The sequence below is a fragment of the Dermochelys coriacea genome, chromosome 4, assembly GCF_009764565.3.
Source record: "Dermochelys coriacea isolate rDerCor1 chromosome 4, rDerCor1.pri.v4, whole genome shotgun sequence".
NCBI lineage: Eukaryota > Metazoa > Chordata > Testudines > Dermochelyidae > Dermochelys > Dermochelys coriacea.
In genome coordinates this window covers 128,787,595-128,808,642 of record NC_050071.1, presented here as the reverse complement: position 1 = coordinate 128,808,642, position 21,048 = coordinate 128,787,595, and the positions used below count along the sequence as shown (strand labels likewise).

At 42.4% G+C, this 21,048-nt stretch overlaps 1 protein-coding gene and 1 long non-coding RNA gene across 12 annotated transcripts in view; both read right to left on the bottom strand.

Moving 5' to 3' along the window:
- Positions 1-9,773, bottom strand: part of LOC122459734 — a 28,100-nt gene extending 18,327 nt beyond the window's left edge. The window contains exon 1 of the long non-coding RNA XR_006280602.1: positions 9,728-9,773. This is a non-coding gene — a long non-coding RNA (uncharacterized LOC122459734). The remainder of the gene's footprint in view (positions 1-9,727) is intronic.
- Positions 9,774-16,320: 6,547 nt separating this feature from the next.
- FAM53A (family with sequence similarity 53 member A) overlaps positions 16,321-21,048 on the bottom strand; it is a 95,213-nt gene continuing 90,485 nt past the window's right edge. For all 11 annotated transcript variants that reach the window (XM_043512666.1, XM_038400869.2, XM_043512662.1 and 8 more), the window contains one exon: positions 16,321-17,537. In XM_043512666.1, the coding sequence (XP_043368601.1) occupies positions 17,196-17,537 (342 nt within the window). In that variant the 3' untranslated portion in view covers positions 16,321-17,195. The remainder of the gene's footprint in view (positions 17,538-21,048) is intronic.

Below are 21,048 nucleotides of genomic sequence, written 5' to 3'. Positions count from 1 at the left end.
CTCGTATAAGGCCCCTTTATCCTGGTATAATTGTGTGTAGAACAGCCCTAAACTTCTATCGTTAACCACCTTACAGGTCATTAATATTGAGCTATAAAGCAACATCAAACCGGATCACAAACGTATGTATACTGATTAGCTGCATCTGAGTTCTGTGACAGTTATTAGTAATAGTTTTTCAGGACCTCAAACTTAATCTCCTCCATTAGTTTACCAAAAAAAAAAAAAAAATTGAATAGTCTTCGAAATTCATGGCCACAACTGGGACATTTTCCAGAGGTAAAAATATTCAGAATGTTGTATAACAAATTCACACACTGTCTTCTTGTTTCAGGGAAGACCCAGACTTATCTCTTGTTGTAAAGATGGAATTCTTCTTGTTCCTTAACCAGTCTTTTTTTCTTATTATTATAATTATTATTATTGTTATTATTATTGTTATTATTAAAGCCCTAATCTTGCAACTTGTTGAATCAGGACCTACATTTCTGCTTTTCGTCTGGAATGTGGCAGAATTAGACTTTAACAAGGGCTAATTATCGTTGCCAAAAATCTATTATTATGCATATTCAGAAAGGTTTTTGGCAAGTTTACTAACAGGAATATTACATTTTTGATAGATATTTATTTTAATTTGCAAATGTGCTGACCCCAAGCTCTGGGTGCATAGGCAAACATCAGTCTAAATCACCATTCTAAACCCTAAAAACAATTTTAGAAAACCCCTCTCCCAATACCACTGGTACAACGCATATGCACTATAGACAGTGAGCGTCACATAATTCCATGCTTAAAATTTTAAAACACACGTCGGATGATTTAAAAATGCTTTTAATTTACATTCAGACCAGATGTGAAAATGTGTTGAGCACATACAGTTTCCCTGCACTACAGTGGGGACTGCAGGTCCTCCTGATCTCTGGGGGTTGGCTCTGGGACAATTTATAAGCGCACATTGTACCAAAGCAAACTGGATTTAAGAAGATGTGCTTACAGGCTGACAATTAACTTGTATAGCTTCAGCACAGAGCAGATTGTTCAGCTGAATTGCACCCTTTACAGCATTGAAAATATGGCAGTGCATGCATTGTACAACTGCTGGTTATGCTTCAGATCTGCCCAGCTCACAGGTCTCCAAACAGTGGGGCGTGCCCCCTACATGGGCGCTGAGGAACATTTGCGGGGGCATGGCAACTCCAGGCCAACCCCCACAGGGTAGGAGGGAGTGCCACCCAGCCCTGATCCGCTCCCAGCTCCTGCCCCAGCTCCCGACCCCGCGCCTGGCCCTATCCCCAGCCTCAGCTCTGCATCTAGCAGAGGGCCTGCTCCCACCCTAAGCCTCGGCCCCTACCTGTGGCTCCATCCCCGGCCCCGCTCTCAGACCCAGGGCCATGCTTAGGCATACGCAGCATACACAGCTGCAAAAATTTGGGGCACACCTGGGCTGCGGGGCCCCGGCCAGTTCCGCTTGTGCTGTGCTCTGACTCCGCTGTCCTACCCAGAGGCAGGCTGGCCGGGGCTGTGTGCAGTTTTCACCCGGGGCCTTCCTCGCTGCACATGTGCAGAGTGAATCAGGACAACAATCAGCAGCAGGGGTGGGAAATTAAAAAAAAAAGGTGTGGGGGGGAACACATGTAAAAGAAGGCCCTTGGCCCCTCCTTCTTGCACACTGCTCACTCCCTTCAGCCCACCCGCTGGCCGGAGGGTTTCTCTCTGGGAGATCAACAAGGTAGGAGTTGGCGTGGGGCTGTGGGTGCACAGAGGGAGCCGTGCGTGCTAGAGACTGGAATCTCCTCTCAAAGCTGGGTGTGTGGCGTGGCCCCTGGCCAGAGCTTCCATCACCCCCCCCCCCCCATGCAGATTGAGACACAGGCCAACAAGGCACGTGCCCAGAGCCGCCCTCCCCGCCCCCGTGGCCAATATGGGACCCCCGAGAAAAATGGGCATCCAAGTAGACAGCCCAAGCCACGGGGTGGAAGAAACCCCATGCTCGCCTAGGTGCCCTGGCAGAAGCCGCGCCGGGAAGGATGGCGCCAGGAGGGTTCTGAGGGTCCACAGGTGGTGGGGGGGTGGGGGCTGTGTCCCCTCGACACACTGGGGTCAGTGGCACCGGCTGGGGACCACCTTCAGTGGAGCCCCCACCTTCCCCTCCCCTGTCCCTCAATATCCCCCCTCAGGGCATATTGCATAGGGCCCCATAAATCCTAAGGATGGCCCTGCCCAGAACCAGACCCACCCCCAGCCTCCTTATCCTGTCCATGTCCCCTGCCCCAGCCACGGCCCTGTTCTTGGCCCCGGGGTGGGAGGGGGGAATAGAGGCACATGGACAAGGGTAGAGTGGGGATGTCCCTCAAAAGTTTGGGGACTACTGGTCTAGGTATCTGTATGATTCCCATCACCACAATCGCAGAGCCTCAACTACATGTAGGCATTACTCTCCCCATTGTGCTGATGGAGCTCTAGCGCAGAGAGATTAACTGACTTGTTTAAAGGTTGCAAAGGGAATCAGCAGCAGACTTGTGAATTGAACCCAGGCCACCCAAACCCCACTCCAGCACCTTAACCCCAAGGCCAGCTTTCCCCTTACCCTGTATAAAAATAGTGGTCTTATTCCTTCAGCCTTGCAAACGAGTTCAAGAGTTTCTCCATTCATTACATTTTCCTTCCTACAAACTTCAAGCCATTGTAAATAATGCTTAGCATTTGGCCTCCTACATTACTGAATGCATTCTCTCTCTTCTTTCCTGCACAATACAATTTAGCATTTAAGAAAGTGACAGTTCCATGACGAATTGTAGTTCAGTGTTTGCCTGCATGGGCAGATTTCAACACAGCCAAAAGTCACAACCCTTGACATAACTTTCAGGTTTCAGCCAAGTGAATTATCATTCATATTAATAAATTATTTTGCCAGCCCACACTCCACCTTCAGCCTAAAAAGGAAAATGTAACCATTCCAATGAATCCTCAGCAGTATAATTTTCACTGCTGCAAGCATGTTATGCCATCGTCCTGTTCTACTGAAGTCCATTACACAGATCCCAGCTGCTTGCGGCATGAATTTTAAGTGTCACAAAGTCCTTGGTTGTCAAGATCTGCTATATGGTAATGATGGGCTGTGCATTTCACAAACATGCAGATGTTATAATTAGGAGAGATAAGCATGCATCGCTACCCCTCCTCTCCCACTGAAGTCAAAGGGAATTTTGCCATTGGCTTCCAGAGGAGCAGGATTAAGTCCATAGAGCAGTTACCACTATTTCTGGCCACAACTGTGTTAAGGAAATGAATACATGAATAAACTTTCATTCATTAAGGTCAAAGTAAAGGTGGGCTGGAAGACAGTAAATCCAGACCAATGGTTCTGGATGATCCAACACCTTATAGATAAATTAAATGGAAGTTATCTTTAAAAAAATTTAAGTGCATCAGAAACAGGAAGTCTGCCAAACAATCAGTGAGGCCACTAGAAGATGATGGTGCTGAAGGAGCACTCAAGGAAGACAAAGCCATTGCAGGGAAGCTAAATGAATTCTTTGCACCAGTCTTCACTGCAGAGAATGTGATGGAGATACTCACACCTCGGGCGACCTGATGTCCCGACATTATCAGGATCATGCCAATATTTGGGGTTTTGTCTTATATAGGCAACTATTACCCCCCCCCACACACACACACACCTTGAAAATAAGTGTCCCAATTTTTCACACTTGCTATCTGATCACCTTACCCATACCTGAGCCATTCTTTAGATGACAGATCTGAGGAAGTGTCCCCAGACTGAGGTGTCAATAGAGGTGGTTTTGGAACAAATTGATAATTTAGATAGTAATAAGCAACCAGGACCAGATAGTATTCACCCAAGAGTTCTGAAGGAACTCAAATATGAAATTGTAGAATGACTAACTGTGGTACATAACTGATCACTTAAATTAGCCTTGTACCAGATGACTGGGTGATAATTACTGTAACACTGATTTTTAAAAAAAAAAAGGTTCCAGAGGTGATCTGGCAATTACAGGCTGGTAAACCTAACTTCAGTATCAGGCAAATTGGTTGAAACTATAGTAAAGAACAGAATTATCAGATACATAGATGAACATGATATGTTGGGGAAGAGTCAACACGACTTTTGTAAAGGGAAATCATGCCTAACCAATCTATGAGAATTCTTTGAGGGTGTCAACAAGTATGTGAACAAGGGGGATACAGTGTACTTAGACTTTAGGAAGGCCTTTGACAAGATCCCACTCCAAAGGCTTTTAAGCAAAGTAAGCAGTCATGAGATAAGAGGGATAGTTCCTCTCAGAGATCAGTAATTAGCTAAAGGATAGGAAACAAAGAGTAAGAATTAATGGTGAATTTTCACAATGGAGAGAGGTAAAGAGTGGGATCCCTCAAGGATCTGTACTGGGACCAGTCGTATTCAACATATTCATAAATTATCTGGAAAAGGCGGTGAACAGTGAGGTCAAAAAAATTGCAGAAGATACAAAATTAATCAAAGTCCAAGGCTGACTGTGAGGAGTTACAAAGGGATCTCACAAAACTGGGTGACTAAGCAACAAAATGGCAGATGAAATTCAATGTGGATCAATGCAAAGGAATGCACAATGGAAAACATAATCCCAACTATACATACAACATGATGGGGTCTAAATTAGCTGTTACCACTCATGAAAGATCTTGGACTCACTGTGGATAGTTCTCTGAAAACTCAATGTGCAGCTGCAGTCACAAAAGCTAACAATGTTAGGAACCATTAGGAAAGGGACAGATAATAAGATAGAAAGCATCATAAAGCCACTTTATAATTCCATGGTACACCCACACCTAGTTCTGGTTGCCCCATCTTAAAAAAAGATACGTTGGAGTTGGGAAACGAACAGAGAATGGCAACAAAATGTCTAAGGGTATGGAACAGCTTCCATATGAGGAGACATTCAAAAGACTGGGACTGGTCATCTTAGAAAAGGAAGGACTAAGGGGGGATATGTTAGAGGTCTATAAAATCATGAGTGGTGTGGGAAAAAAGTGTTATTTACCCCTTCACATGACACAACCACCAGGGGTCACCCAATGAAATTAATAGGCAGCGGTTTTAAAACTAACATAAGGAAGTACTTCTTCATACAACGCATAGTCAACCTGTGGAACTCCTTGCCAGGATATGTTGTGAAGGCCAAGACTAACAGGATTCAAAAAAGAACTAGATCAGTTCATGGAGGATAGGTCCATCAATGGCTATTAATCAGGATGGACGGGGACACAATCCCATGCTCTGGGCATCTCTAAACCTCTGACTGCCAGAAGCTAGGACTGGATGACAGGGAATGGATTACTTGATAATTGCCCTGTTCTGTTCATTCCCTCTGAAGCATCTGACCACTGTCAGAAGACAGGATACCAGGCTAGATGGACATTGATCTGACCCAATGTGGCCATTCTTATGTTTTATTGATAGCACAGGGATAGGGGACACCAAACTGCAAAGTTCCCACATAGCTTTGCTCCAATCTACAACCCTGACCTCATTTCTTATTGCATCACCCTGTGCCCCTTTTTTCCTCCAGTGATACCCACCTTGAAGCACCTGGCTTCTCCTATAACCCATCTCCCTGTGACTATATTTAGTGTCGCATGCAGCACCTAAAAGGCTGTGGACACTTATCAAATATTAAAAATGGGGAGCGTGGAGGAAGGAGATGAACAAATTTAATGGAGGTCAAGCAAAAGAGGCCTATAGCACATCCATGACCAACTATATTTATTTGAAATGGTTTTAGAAAGTGAACATCACTTAGGGGTCTCAGGATGTATTGAAAAACCTCTTCCATAGAAACTTAAACACATGAAATGCCCAGGATCTGTACTGCTGGATAGGAGAACAGGGTCCTCACTCTCGTATGGGTCATGATTGCAGAGCTTGCATTCTTAACACCAGGTAGTGAGGAAGGAAATGCTTTGCAGGTACATGTCTGAGCACTGACATCCTTCTCCAGAGAATTCTGGAGCCACACTCATGGGCTCTTAAAGGTGACTGGCAAAGAATTTTTTTCAACACTAGACTTGTACCTCCTTTAGTTTCTTTCTCATGTTTACAAAAGGCCTGGAAGGAAGATGTGCATGTGTGTGTTAATGCAGTTTCTTTCTGTCTTTTTCTGACAAAGGGGACTGACAAAGAGTGCTATTCGCAGACGCAGCATACCCTCTTAATGAATTTGCCACCCAATTGTCTTGCCCAAACTAAAACAACATCTGCACTTTTATATTTCAGCCAGGCAGCACCCAAATCCAGAACATAAATCAAAAATCAGTGGACAGAGACACACACAGCATAGTGAAAGTAGCTTAAACTGGCAGAGGATGAAACAATGGTGCAATGTGAGTCCATTAATTGTGCACTCAACTTGTGTTCTGACCGTTTGTACCAACACCATGATTCTTTTGGTTGTGGATTATTTTTCTCGACACAGTGAAAGGATTTTCTGACAACATACATTTTTAAGGAGCGTGGAGATGATACAACATTTTTGCTTTAAACAGTTTACAAACTTTGTGTTTACATCATTGGGTGGGCTGATGGTAAGTTAAGGCAAACGGCAAGCCCCATCCAGAGACATCTATCATATAGTTTGCAGCTCTACATGTAGCACTGCTAATAAGGAGTCTGAAGTTACAAAGCACAGCTTAATATTTCAGTTGGTAGCCCAGCTGGCTTCCTGTCTCACCACACATTTGCATAATTATCATTGGGGGAAAGAGAAGAGTGGGGAACTGAGCAGCCTCCTAATGGAACAGCTGGCCATTCTGAAAATGGATTATATAATTCTATTGTCCTGATGTCTGGCTTGCTTAGTTTGCATATTAAAGATTTCCCCACCCAGGCTTATAGTTTGCTACAGAGCAGCAGTGCCACTCGCATCTCTCACATTTAAGGCTGTCTTAAGCCATTCAGTTTGCTCTTGACACTTGCTATACAAACTCCTGGGTTGTGAAAAACAACAACAAATCAATCAGGGTAGAGACCTTAACCTTATGGAGATTAAAAGGAATGTGTGAAAGTTCAGCTTGATATTATCATTTGCAAATTAATTTAAGAACAGGCATCATAATGAATACTGAAACGTGTCACAATCTGGCATCATACAAAATCAGAGTGAAAACACCCATTCCTTTCCACTCTGGCTGTGTGTGTTGTTACAGCCTATACTAATGTTTTTTATAGTTAATGTGTGAAATAAACACAAGCCTGGAGGAGTTCAAGGTCTAGATAACTGCAAACGATTTTGTGTATGTGTACAAATCAGATCACGCCCACAAATCTTTCCCCCATAAAGTTAAAATCATATTCCTTCCCCCAAGAGTAACAATTAATTTTTTAAGAAAAGGTTTTTTTTTATTTTGCTGAGTATTAAGGATAGAACCTCATGATCACCCCAGTCAGAGCCAGATTTGCACAAGTGTGAACCTTATCAATAGTTATTTTTCATGTGTGCAAGAACTTCAAGGTGTCACCTTATGTTTGCAGTAGCTCCCATAATGTATTAGGTGCTTTCCATTCTAATGAAAGAGAGCATACACGGGATTTACTCCCATTAGAATTTCTCTCTATCTCTGTTGCTTTCTTCATAGGCTGCCTGTATTTGCTTCTGCCTCCCCTCCTCGTTTGCCCTAAACAGACTGCAAATTCAATGACATTTGAACTCATGGATTTGTTATTAGACTTAGCAAGTTTGTCAATTCCATTATACATCATATTAGGCAATGAAGGTAGCGCTACCTATAGTTAAGGTTAACCACTACTTTCATTATAAGATCTTCTTTTCAGTTGCTTATAACTTTGCCAAACAAATCATTCAGGCTGTAATTTTCTAATGCTGATTGTTTGCTTCTGGCTGATTCCCCCCTGCCTCCCACCCACCTGTTGTATAGGAAATTTTTGGCTAAAACAATTCAATCATCTCTCAAAATGTGGTTCAGGAAAAAATACATTGTTTTACCCATGTTAAGCAAAAACCTCTTATAACCATTTTAGCTGAGAAGTTTTAGCATCTGCATGCTTTAGAGCAGGCACTTTTGTATGTACCTTTTGTTGTCCCTATGAAATCACATCCAAATTTGCCCATTTTTTAAGACTCTGAAAAAAATCTCAGTTTACACTTGCTCAGCAGAGACTTTTGAGAGTTTGGCAAGCTAAATTCTCTGAAGACTCCATCTACACTGGGCAGGCTCCAGGCCCCCGTGACAGCTTCAAGGTGCCAACTAGATTACAAATACACCATGCCCACAGAGCAACTAAACATGTTCCAGTTCGGGGCAGGATTTTCTCTTCAATTACTGGATGCTCTTAGGAAGTATTGTGGCCTGGAAGAGGAGGGAGCAGCCTGCCTGGAATTTAGAGGAGTGAGGAACATGTGGGGGGGGAGAGGCAGGGGAGATAGACAGAGGGGAGCAGAAAGTTGGGGTGGGGGAGAATAGGAATTAGCAGCCAGAGGGGACAGCAGCAAGGGAGGGTACAGAGGCAGAAGGGCCTGTAACCACTATCAGGCATGCCCTTACAGAACCTGCCGTTGAAGCCATTATTCCTGAGTCTAAACATTCCATATTGTCTACCAAATAGTTGTGAATGCCACTGTCAAAGTCTCTTGTTCCCTTTCTAGTAGCAAATTCATATAGAAGATAACAGCTTACAACTGCTACTAGTTACTTCATTAGCTGAAGTGATAGAGGACTGTACTGTGGATCTAAAGGCCCCGACCCCGCTGCTTCTGCTGAGTGTGTGTGTGTGTGTGTGTGGGGAGGGGGTTCAATTTGTTCCATATAACAAAAATTGAAAAAACAAAAATGTTTTTAATGTAGAAAATTACATTAAAGATTGCACTAAAAGAACATTAAGGTTGTAAAGTCATATACTTAGAAGTTAAGAAATGCCAGATGTATGTGCAATCTAAATTGAGCCCCCTTGTGCATATGCATTATGATACAGTAATTACAAGATCACATTTTAATCACATACTATATTTTTCAGTGAGACCCCTGCCACACACGGTGCCTGGGATAGACCTGTTCTGGGGATGAATTAGGGCTGTGCAATTAATAAGGTTGTTGTCTGCAGTATATCTGCCTCATTTAGTGCAAAAGCTGGAAGGTGGATGGTGAATGAAGCAGGGATCTGGGGAACTGCAGAAAGAGAAAGTATGCTTATCATTAAGGCTGCTGAACGACATCCTGGAAAACTGGATTCTATCCCTGCCTCTGCCACAGAGTTCCTTTGTCATACTGGGCATGTCATTTAAACCATTTCCACAGGTAATCAGTGTGTGCCTTATCTTCTGATTTGCAGAAGCAATGAACCCTTGCAACTGTAGTCATTGGGAGCTGTGATCTGAACATATAAAGTGCTGTAAAATACTAAGTACTCTGAAAAAAATCAGGCCCTAGGCTTCTTAAATTGGGCACCTAAAATAGCAGATACTGTGGACAATTTTGTTTTTAATCTCTATGTCTTGATTCCCCATGGGTAAAATGGTAATAATACCCCCTCTCGTCTCTAGGGTGTTGTGAAGATGAATTTATTTATACTTGCGAAGAACTAAGATACTATGATGGGGCACCATAGATTAATTTCCTCATGGGCTTTTCTATCTGCATTCATTTGTCTGCTGTAAGTAATGTATGGGGCTACATGCTGAAAGAAGAGAAAAAAGAAATATTGCATAGTTACCCATTCAGTGAACACGCTCCATCCTTTGCACTGAATGAGGCAGGGGTCGTGGGGAAAAAATAGTATAAGATTATGTAACTAAAGACTGTGTCAAAATGAATTTGCCCAACGGGAACAAATCTTGCATGTTTAATCTTAAATCTGGCATTTCTTAACTTTTGAATGCTTCACTTTGAAACTTTCAGTTCCTTTAACATAATTTGAGAGGTTATATACACTGCTACAAACATGTACACATACATGTCACACCACATTGGTATTTGTATGGATTTAGCCTTATTAAATGAAATATTCTAAAAAAAAAATTATAAAAGAATCACTCGTTTGGGAAATGTTAAACTTGACTGTAAGAGTATATAGGTCTATGCCAATTGTTTAAAGTAGCTTGACAAAATTTTTTTTTTTTAAATAATTTCAATGGATACTATCCATGTTTATTTTGATCAATTTAAATTTTCACAAGTGCACAAAATTATGGGCTTTAAGCAGGTTTTGTTAGATTATTTTATCCATTTGAATTTCACAGTTGAGGGAAATCATGAGCAGGAAGGTCATAATATTTATTTAACAGCAGCAGACATTGAGATTCAGAAAGTAAAAGCTTTGTAACCGTTAAAACACAAATGATCAAAATCCTATCAACAATTGAAATGCACTTTTTCATCAATGTGCGTTTATGGGGAAATCGAAGTTTACCAATGTTTACTGTAAAAAAATTAATTCTTCCAAGCCTATTTATAACCCATAAACTCTGCATTATTTTTTACCATTTCCTACACAATTTTAGCACTTTCAGAGAGACCACACTAACCAGATGAACCTAGCTAGTAAAGACAGTAAGAGATGCACCTAGAGGCTAAAATGACTTGTGTCAAAACCCACTTGAAAAAATGTGTCAGAACAGGCTATTGGACTATAGTATAAATGCTCCTTTGACAGTTCATTTTCAGTTTGCACTGTTGCAGCATTGCTGGTCCCAGGATATTAGGGAGAGGTGGTGGATGAGATAATATCTTTTATTGGACCAACTTCTGTTGGTGAAAGAGAAACTTTTGAGCTACAAAGCTCTTCTTCAGGTCATTTTCAGTGCATTTTGGTCCATCAGCTACACACTTGCTATTCAACTAAAATATGTTGAAAGCTCAATGATGCTACCAAGCAGATGACCTACAGGCAAAATTTCAACTGGTGTAAGTTGTCATAGGTCCATTCAATGGAGGTATGACAATTTACACCAGCTGAGGATCTAACCCTGGAAAATAGAGAGGCCTTTGGGTTCTCACTCTTTAGGCAGTGCAGCTTTGGTACATCACAGTGTTAACTTAAGGATCTGATAGGGGTTGAGTGACTATTGCATGGGGCAGTTTAGGAAGTTATATTCACCAGAAGATGAAAAGGCTTTTGACTAGCAAAGTGCAGTTCTCTCCTGGGTCTCCTCTTATCTTACTGGGTGCTCCTTCAAGGTCTCATTCAGGAGCTGCTCCTCTCCTGCATTTTCCTGCTTCTCTTTTTCTTTCTCTCACTCACGCTCATACACTCCCTCTCTCTCCTGTGGCAATCCTAGCTGCCATGAATAGAGAAACCAAAAAAATCACATGAAGAGATTGTAAGGTTGGGATTGTTTACCTTAGAAAGGAGACTAACATTGGTATATAAAATACAAATGGTCTAAAGAAGGTAGATCAAAAGCTTCTGTTCCCTGGGTCTCAAAACACAAGAGCAAGGAGACATTCGAGGGAACTGAAAAATAGACAACTCAATACTCAAGGAAGCACTTGTTCACACAAAGCGTACTTCACTGACACATGATGTTGCCGAGGCCAAGAACTCAGCAAGATTCAAAGAGGGATCAGGTAGAGACCCATTTCCTTGCTATGCCCTTAGAGAACACAGTAGCTGTCGGTATCTGGCTTTGATATCTAACGGCATAGATAGCAAATGTTTGCTGCTGTTAACCAAAGAGTTCGTATTCAGTGCCAGAAATATGTATGCACCGACCATTTAACTGCAGTATTGCCAACTCCAAAGGTTCAAAAATCATGCGTCAGACCCTTAAAAATCATGACACTGGCTCCCAAATCATGAGGTTTTTCCTGATTAAATATATATATAGTGTTTGTCTGGATTTTTGAACTCCCTCTGCCACACCACACCTCAGCATCAGAGACAATTAGTGCTGCTGAATCCCTCAAATTTATTAAGGTGATTTTGGCCACCACTGTAGGAGCTCTCACCACCACATCTGCCCATCTCCTTGCTCAGCAATTAATTCTGCATGCCTCTGCCCCCACCCCCGCCATCTGCCACCTCCCAATCCCCCATCAGTTCTGTCTCCCCAGCTCCCACTGGTTCAGGTCCAAAGGCATAAGGAATATAGAAGCCCAAACTATCCTCCACTCTAGACTGCAAAGGGGGAGACTGTACAATCTCTAGATTGGAAAGCCTATGGTCCCAAAGTGCGCTCCTGGGAACCTGCTACCCATGCCCCTGACTTAGTTTCAGTAAGACAAACCAGGCTTGGTGCCAAACCAGAGGAAAGGTGCCCCTGATTGGGGTGTAATGTAAGAAACTGCAGGACTAGAACCCAGGTCTGTGCAGCTTGAGGCAGTGAATGCTCCCAACATTGCCAGTGGAAGGCCACATGTAGCCACATCAAAGGAGCCCTGTGGAGATTGGGTGTTACTTCCTGCAATGCCTAAAGTAGCCAGATTGACAGCACCCCGCAGCCTTGGATGGGCCCACTGCTTACTATTTAACCCTAGAAGATGCTGCAGAAAATCATCTGGGCAACCCCATAAGACTTCTGGCTTGCTGTGGCTCCAGACCTCACCTTGTTTTGTTCTGATCCCAGACTGACTTCAACCCTGACTCCCAACTCCAGCCTGGTGACTACTGAAATTTGAACTCTGACCCTGACCCTTGGCTGCTGATTTTAACCCCTGCAACTACCCAGATTCCTGCTCGCCAGCCACCGCCTAGGGGCTGCCCCTTATCTCCGCAACACCAGCCCAGTAGTAACCACGCTGTCTTGGCTAAACCTACTTTTATTATAAGTGCTCACAAGTTCAATGTGATTTACAGCAGTGGTGGTTTAAGATAAAAATGGGGTACACTGCACCTCTGGGGGGCAAAGGATTGGGAATTAGCCCAACTCAGAGGCTGGCTATCAAAGAGGAATGATTCAAAAGGACTCAGGGATTGGGGTGCATTAATTGTTAACCTACAAAGCAACGTTAAGGGCTGGTATGTCCCAGAGGAGAGTGGTTGTGGTTGAAAGCTGGTGGTGTTAGAGAGCGCGGACACTCAGCCAGGCACAGGCAAGACTCCCTCACCTTGGAGACAGGAGGCAACTCAGTCTTGGGTTCCCCGAGGACTGTCAATAGTGTATAAGTGTGGAAGTCAGACAATCAAATCCCATAATTTGGGGTGGGGGAGGGGGAGAGAGTTGCAAAAGCTTGCAACACCAACTGTTTTTTCAGGCTGCATCTATCATTTGGGTGCATACCAGAGCCCCATAGAACCTCCTGGCAACAGCAGAGTGAGAACTCAGTTGATTGTTTTGGTTTCACCTGGGACTGCACAACAGCAGCTTACTTGGTCTGCTGTAAGGACAGAGTCTGCCTCAGTTTCCTGACAGGACAGTTGAGGATTTGATGTTTGGGTCCTCCACAATGCAGACCTTCCCTTTTGGGGTAAAGAAAGTACCAAACACATGGATCACTCCTTCATCAGCCCTCCCTGGACTCAACAGGCCTTTTTGCCCTGGTGCCTGGGTTTCCACCACCACCTCTCTAGCGGTTACTACCCAGAAGTCTGGACCCTCCTTCTACTCTGTCCTCAAGTTCCGGGCAACATTATTTCCTAAACCCAAGGCTGCCCTTCTCAATGGTTTCCCAGAGCCATTTCTGTGGTGGCTGTTGCTCTTGAGGCTCTCTTCTCTGGCCTAGCTCCTGGCCTCCTTTGGCCCTTTCCTAGCTTCTTCCATCCAGGGTTCTGCCAGAGAACCAGTGAAAGAAAGGAACCACAGCCAATCTTTCATCTTATTCTGTTCCTACCAGCTCTTCCTCCTACAGAAGACAGGTTACTTCATATCTCCCCCAAAAGACCCGCGTCTCAGCCTGGGACCAAGCACAGCTGAGAGCTGAAATCTGAACCCTCTAAAGGGCATAGCTGAACCTGTGACAGACTGCAGGTAGTTGGCATACAATGCTGTATGTCTTCCTTTTTGAAAACTCCCTACTACACTTGTCCATTGTGGGTTATTAGGGACGTTTCCCTGTTCAACTGGAAAACTTGAATGCAATATATAAATGTGGCAAGTTCATTGTCTAATAAGCTCTTTTGGGGCAGGCACTATAGTTTTGTGCATTATACAAAGGCAGAATCACTGCCTGAAGTGACCATAAAATTGCAATAATTCCTAGCTCTCACATGGGATTATATTAGTATATAGACCTATACATGTTCCTCTTTCAACAGGTTTCTTTTCCCCATGATTGTGCAATTTTTCTAACACAGCTGTTCAACTCATTGTCACCCTCTAATAAAAACCCAAGCTGAAAAGTAGGTGGCTACTACAACATTTATTTTTCCATGAAATTTGTTCTTTATCCAAGAGTGGCCCTAACTTCTTCCATATTCTCTTAAATAAAGACTGTTTAGCACTTCTGTGGTGCTTCCTGCCCCCAGAGCGCTGCATGTTGCTTAGTCACAGCACACCTGTGAGAGGGGAATTAAGGCTTGCTTGGGGGGAAACTAAGGCACAGAGCATTGACTTGCTCAGACCACGGATTTGAGATTAGAAAACTGGAGTTCCTGGTGTATGGTCCTCTGCTTGGAGCAGGTCTTTCAAACTTTGTTTCTCTAATAAATGTAAGGTACTTTTTTCCTTTTTACATCGATAATTTGTTCACAAACATAAAAAATTTTCCCTGCTGAGCTTCTCCCCTGAACTCCTTCTGTACCCATGTCTCAAAAGACATTTCTCCTTTTATTTTCACTTTTTAGGCTCTCCTTTTATGGGTTAAAGAGCCCCTGCTGTCACCACACCAATCTCCTTAAAACTATAAAACTTCAGGGAATGAGAAGTGTGTGTTAAAATGGAAACATTAGATTTTAACTATTTCCCCATGTTTATCCCTTCCCCCCCACTGTTCCTCAGACGTTCTTGTCAACTGCTGGAAATGGCCCATTTTGATCATCACTACAAAAAGTTCCCCCCCCATCCTGCTGGTAATAGCTCACCTTAAGTGATCACTCTGGTTACAGTGTGTATGGTAACACCCATTGTTTCATGTTCTTGTGTATATAAATCTCCCCACAGTATTTTCCACTGAATGCATACGATGAAGTGAGCTGTAGCTCACGAAAGCTTATGCTCAAATAAATTGGTTAGTCTCTAAGGTGCCACAAGTCCTCCTTTTCTTTTTATTAGATTTTAAGTGATTCCAGCCATCCTACTGCCCGTGGCTATCACTCTGCAAAAGTGAATTCAAATTTACTTGCCTTTATTGCTCCATTTAAAAAAAAACAAAAAAACGGAGAACATGGTTATACTGCAACCACTAGTACCTGATTTTCAACCAAGGCATTTCTGGGACCCTAACTGTGGCTTACTATTCCACTGGCACATCCTCTACATTTCCAGGGAGATTGGATGCTCTTAAGGCACCGTATCCTGGTACTTCAAAAAACAATTACTTTTGAGTAGCTGCGGTTCTTTGAAATGGTGTGTGTGTGTGTGTGTGTGTGTGTGTGTGTGTGTGTATTCCTCCATTGTGTGCAGCACGCTTCATGGGCGCAAGATTTCACTTTCTTTGTACAACAATGTGCAAAAACAGGTCCTTTCCTGTATACATTACAGCTTTCTAAACCTGTATTTGTTTTAATTTTTTTTTTTTACGCACCCACATTTGCTAGAGCAGCAAGGTTGTCATTTGGCATGCATTGTGTATACAAAGTGACTTTCACTTCTTGATTACCCATGCTTCTTTCATTTTGTATAGACACCCTAGACATCTCAGTGGGTTAGCTATTTGGAACCCAATCCTGTGGAGTGCTGTGGCACTCAATGACGCACAGGATTAGGCTCTGTGTCAGTGTTCTTTCCCCCACCACATTCACTCATGTACTCATTTTCCCGTATACCACTAAGGCTGCTTAAAACAACCTCTAGCAGAAGGGACTGAAATCTCCATTGAAATGGATTGGCACTGCTGCAGAAACCGCAGTGGATTCAGCTTTATTTAAAATCAGTCCTACACCATCCAGTCCCTGAACTATTCCACAACTAATTTCTACCTTCCCCAACTCCATCTAATTTAAGTGTCCCCAAACTAATCCTCCTTGTTTGTGGAAAATTCCTTCACTTTAACCACATTATTAATTGTGCTGTTGTAATGGTCAGCAACGATATAGTATTACATTTTAAAGAGAGTGGTGAAAAGACACTTCATTACCCTATGAAACCCCACAAAAATATTCTGGATAGATAAGAATCTAAAACTACTTCCCCCATGTTAAAGAGATGCCACGCTACAGTATCTGCCAAAGACTTCATAGATCAACCAATAAAATTCATAAACACATGCAAATGCAAAGCAAAATGTCATTTTATTTAATTCAAGGACTAGTTTCCTTCTAGTATTGCTGAAGGGATCACCTCCTAGGGAATTGATCATTACAAAGTCCCTGTTTAAAAGTTCAAGTGCTCTTGTACATTCTTTTGAACCACAGAAAACATAATAATGACCAAGAAGGTGGGCATCTACTTGCACTTTTAACCCACCTAAATTAGCATTGCTTCTGGCTGGAAAACAATTCAAGTAGTAAAATCATGGAAAAATGTTAACCTTTAAGGTCACTACTACATTTTGATCAAAAAGTCTTGAATGTAAGAAAAACCATTTGTACATGTTATGAAGTTTTATAACCACTCACTGTATAAGGAGACAGTTAAGTATTTTGGACCAGTTGTCAACCAGATACTTAAGTGTTCAGATCTCCAGATATCCAATCGTTTATGACTAGTTTACTTATGCAACTCACTTTTCACATTAAGCTCTTTAACAAATGGAACATATACCCACACCAGAATCACTGTAGACAGATTTAGTTTTATAGAATGCCCTTCTGAAAATTCATTTCAAAATAGAGATGCTTTCTCCAGAACTGTAAAAGCCATAAAAATGCAAAATATCTGTTAGGAAATTTGTAATCAAAGTTACTCCTTAATGTTCAAAATAACATTTAACCTCCAGTTGTCTTTTGCTGTTGTTCATATACTGATCAATAGACTATAAACAGGTAACAATGGTTCTTTTTTTCCCCTCACCTGAAACATTTCTTCTAACACAGGCCCAAAACAGGCAATACAGAGATTCAGGGACATGGATTATGCATTGCAAAGGTAATCCACTAATCATTTTAAATTTAGAACAACTCTGATTCTAGTACATAACTTTGAGCCTCAGTTGTTTTCAATCTGCTCTAGATCCAAGTCCCCGCAGTCTAGCGGAAAGATGCCCTCTTCAGTGCTTTCACAATCACTTGTGTCCTCATCACTTTCACACACTGCAGCTGCCTTCTTATAATCCCTTACACTGAAGCCAACTTGGCATGGCCCATGATGCCTTACTTCATCCAGTTGCTCTTTCACTGGACTGGAACCAGGGGTGGTGATGTTCATAAAGTCATGTGAATCACATGGGGATGACACAATTGTCTTCATTTGTGTGTCGTCGTCGTCGTCATCGTCATCATCATCTTCTTCATAATCAAGGGAGCAAAGACTCTTTGAATTTTTTAAAGTCTGTAATTAAAAAAAAATATATTAACCAAAAGCAATAGAAAAGACGTACATCCTGCCCACCCCTTCAAATGTTTAGGGAAAGTGGTTAAGGAGAGAATTTACAGCAACTCTGCAAATGGGATCCATTTGGGAAATAAATAAGTTATTTACTGTGCAGTAACTGCAGTTCTCAGATGTTTTGTTCACATAGATCTCACTTATGACTAGCTAGCAATTTCCAGCTTAATATGAGAGTCTGATGTCCTAGCTACTGCTAGCCAAATAAGGATTTCTGAACCACTGTTCCCAATTTGGCATCTGATCTAGTCATCAAATCCAGGACACGATGTTTGGTAAAGACATGAGCGGAGCTCCAAGTGCAGATGACCCATACAGAAATATTTCTTAGACATGCTGAGGAGGTTGCCTGGTCTCTAGCTGAGTGGGCCCTGATGACTGAGGGAAGGCCATATCTACTAGTTACTAGAAGATAACGTACTGAGTGATCCATTTGAATCTCTGGGAAGGATGATCTAATCTTTTACAGTCTTCCTTAATGTCACAAACATTGATTTCCTGAATGGCTTTACTCAACCTAAATAATAAAGGCAGGCTCTGGAAGTATCTAAACTAAAGAACTTGGTTTATCCCAGGCTTAAGTGGTGCTTGGGGAAAGAGAATAAGAGGCTAATGATTTGGTTTAAGTAAAAATCAGCAGCACACTGCTCTCTCCCAAAGAGAGTAGACACTGATTGTGTCCCTCAGTTAAGAGAGAGTCCATCACATGAAAGGCCTGGCTTGAACCTGGAGGGGTTTAGTCTTGGTCTTAAGATGGAAAGGCACCTCAGCACCAAGTAGAAGAAAAAATACATTTTAAAGAAGGAGCAGCAAAGAAAGTTGGTCAGTAAGCTAAGCAAAGTAACTGAATGATTCTAGATTGATTCTATGAAGGGTACTTCGGGGGATTGCACACAGGTTGCTGAGCTCTAGTGAAGTGAGAGGTGGTAGAAGCTGCTCTGCCCCATACACCCTCACGTAGGGGGAGGGATGCAGAACAAGAGAGGGGGGAAATGCGCACAGATATGGCCCCAAAGAGCACTGGTGTCGAAAGGTTCTGATCTCCCATGCATGAGGCATGCACACACACCATAAGTTGGATCCACATGGACAAAGACTAAGGACCCCTCTAAATTTTCAGTGTTTTTACAGTTCAGCTTTCATTCTTCATTAAAAACCCGGTTTTTAAAACATCAATCTATTCACTGATGAGTAATCATCAATATTATACAGTATATTATGCTAATTCCTCGTTGAGAATTTTATACAATTTCTTTCTCACTGTACACACAGTCATTATGTTACCAGTGTCTGGCACAGGATGCCTTTTAGAAAGAACTTTACATATGTAAAGAGCTTTCCAGACATTTACTAACTAGCCCTCGCACCACCACTGAGGAAGGAAGGTAGATATTCTTTCCTCATTTTACAAGTAGGGAAAGAGGCACAGAGGGGAAGTGACTTTCCCAAGACCATATAAATCACTGAACTTGGGTGCTCCCCTCACATTCAACCCCCTGCTCACTACTCTAATTCACGTCACTTCCTAGATATGCATAACTTGAATCCAGCACATTCAGGGATTAAAGCACACCGGACCCTCGTTAGAAAGTGGGATTTGGGATCCATGCACGGTACTGTGTTAACGTGGGGACCGTGTTAAAATGAATTGCAATTAAAGTAATTAAATTTGGGATCCATGGCCGCAACCACGTTATATGCGAATTCGTGCTATACAAACGCACGTTCTAGGAAGGGTCCGGCGTATTCAATTGGGGCATGTGGGGGGGAGTAGAAATCAGATAATATGTGAGATGTTAGAATGATTTTACAGCACAACTTGGATGAAAGTCAGTGGATTATAGTACTACTACGATGAACATGCTTCACTGACTTTGTACTCTTATACAGGACCTCAATGAGATTTTGCTGCACAGTAGAGACCACTGAACTTCTATTACTGTATCTCACAGCAACCTGCACCAAATCATATTGCTACCATGGAACAAATCTTCAAGAGTAGGCTTCTAATTGCTACCATTATTTGTACAGTGGGCTTGATTCATTTTTCTCTGGCTGGAGTAAGTCTGGCATAACTCTGCCGCAGTCAACAACGTTACACTGGTTGAACAGCAATGTTATTAGAATTCGGAGGTGGAGTGCTCTCCGATACAAAAAGATTCTCTCTCCACATTGTTTTATAGAGTCACAGGTTTTAAAGCCAGAAGGGACCATTGTAATCTTTTAGGCTAACCTCTTGCATAAGACAGCTCATAGGAATTCCATGAATTAATTCCTGCTTCAAGTCCGATAGCTGTGGCTGAACTAGAGCATCTCTGGGAAAAACATCAATTTTTATTTAAAGATTTCCAGTGACGATGATAACAACTAGTCTCTTATCTAGGGCTTTTCATCGGTAGATTGAGAATAACTCTTGGTAAATTGCTCCAGTGGTTAATCATCATCACTGTTGCAAATTTCTGCCTCTTATTTCTAGTATGAATTGGTCTAGCTTCAACTTCCAGCCCTCAGATCTTATCTTTGTCTGCGAGGCTGAAGAGCTCTCATCAAATTTCTGTTTCTTATGTTGATACTTATAAGCAGATCATGTGTATTTTTACATATCTATATGAAATTTCTATGATTCACTCTCAGGTCCTTAATTGATCCATAGCAATCTATATACATACAGTTACTGAAAACAAACATTTTTATATCCTGTATATGAAGAGGGAATATGGGGGTTCATTCATATTGACACCTGATTTTAAAAGAGCAAATTTCAATAATTCAATACAGCCGGGTTTCTCAACCTTTTTCTTTCTGAGGATCCCAACGTGCTATAAAAACTCCAAGGCCCACCTGTGCCACAATAACTGGTTTTCTGCCTATAAAAGCCAGGGACGGTGTTAGCTGGTAGCAAGCCGGGCAATTGCCTGAGGCCCCATGCCACAGAGGCCCCTGCAAAGCTAAATTGCTTTGGCTTCAGCCCCAGGTGGCGGAACTCAGGGCCCTGGATTCAGCTTTCTACCTTGGGTCCCAGCAAATCTAATGTTGGCCCTGCTTGGCGGCCCCCCCTGAAACCTGCTTGCAGCCCCCACAGGGGGCCCCGGGCTGAGAATTACTGCAATACAGCAAGGAAATGGTATTAAGGATACTTGAATCCTACTTGTAGCCTATTGCTTTCAAATGGTGAAAACATTTCCTGAAATCTATCTCCAGACCGAGGGGAAAAAAGTATGTTCTAGGTAGCCCTTTAAGTCTTAAGGTAGATACTGGTTACTGCTCCTCTTCAAACAAGGAAACAAACTTATTTATGCTTTTGGAACGGGATTCTTGAACCCCTGAATTGTCCTCCAGTCAGCTTTATTCAAGTTACTACTACAGATTAATCAAAACTAAGTACAGCTGTCTTTCCACGTTTGTGTACATAAAACAGAAAATTGCCGGTTAGCTATACTCACTGAAACCACTT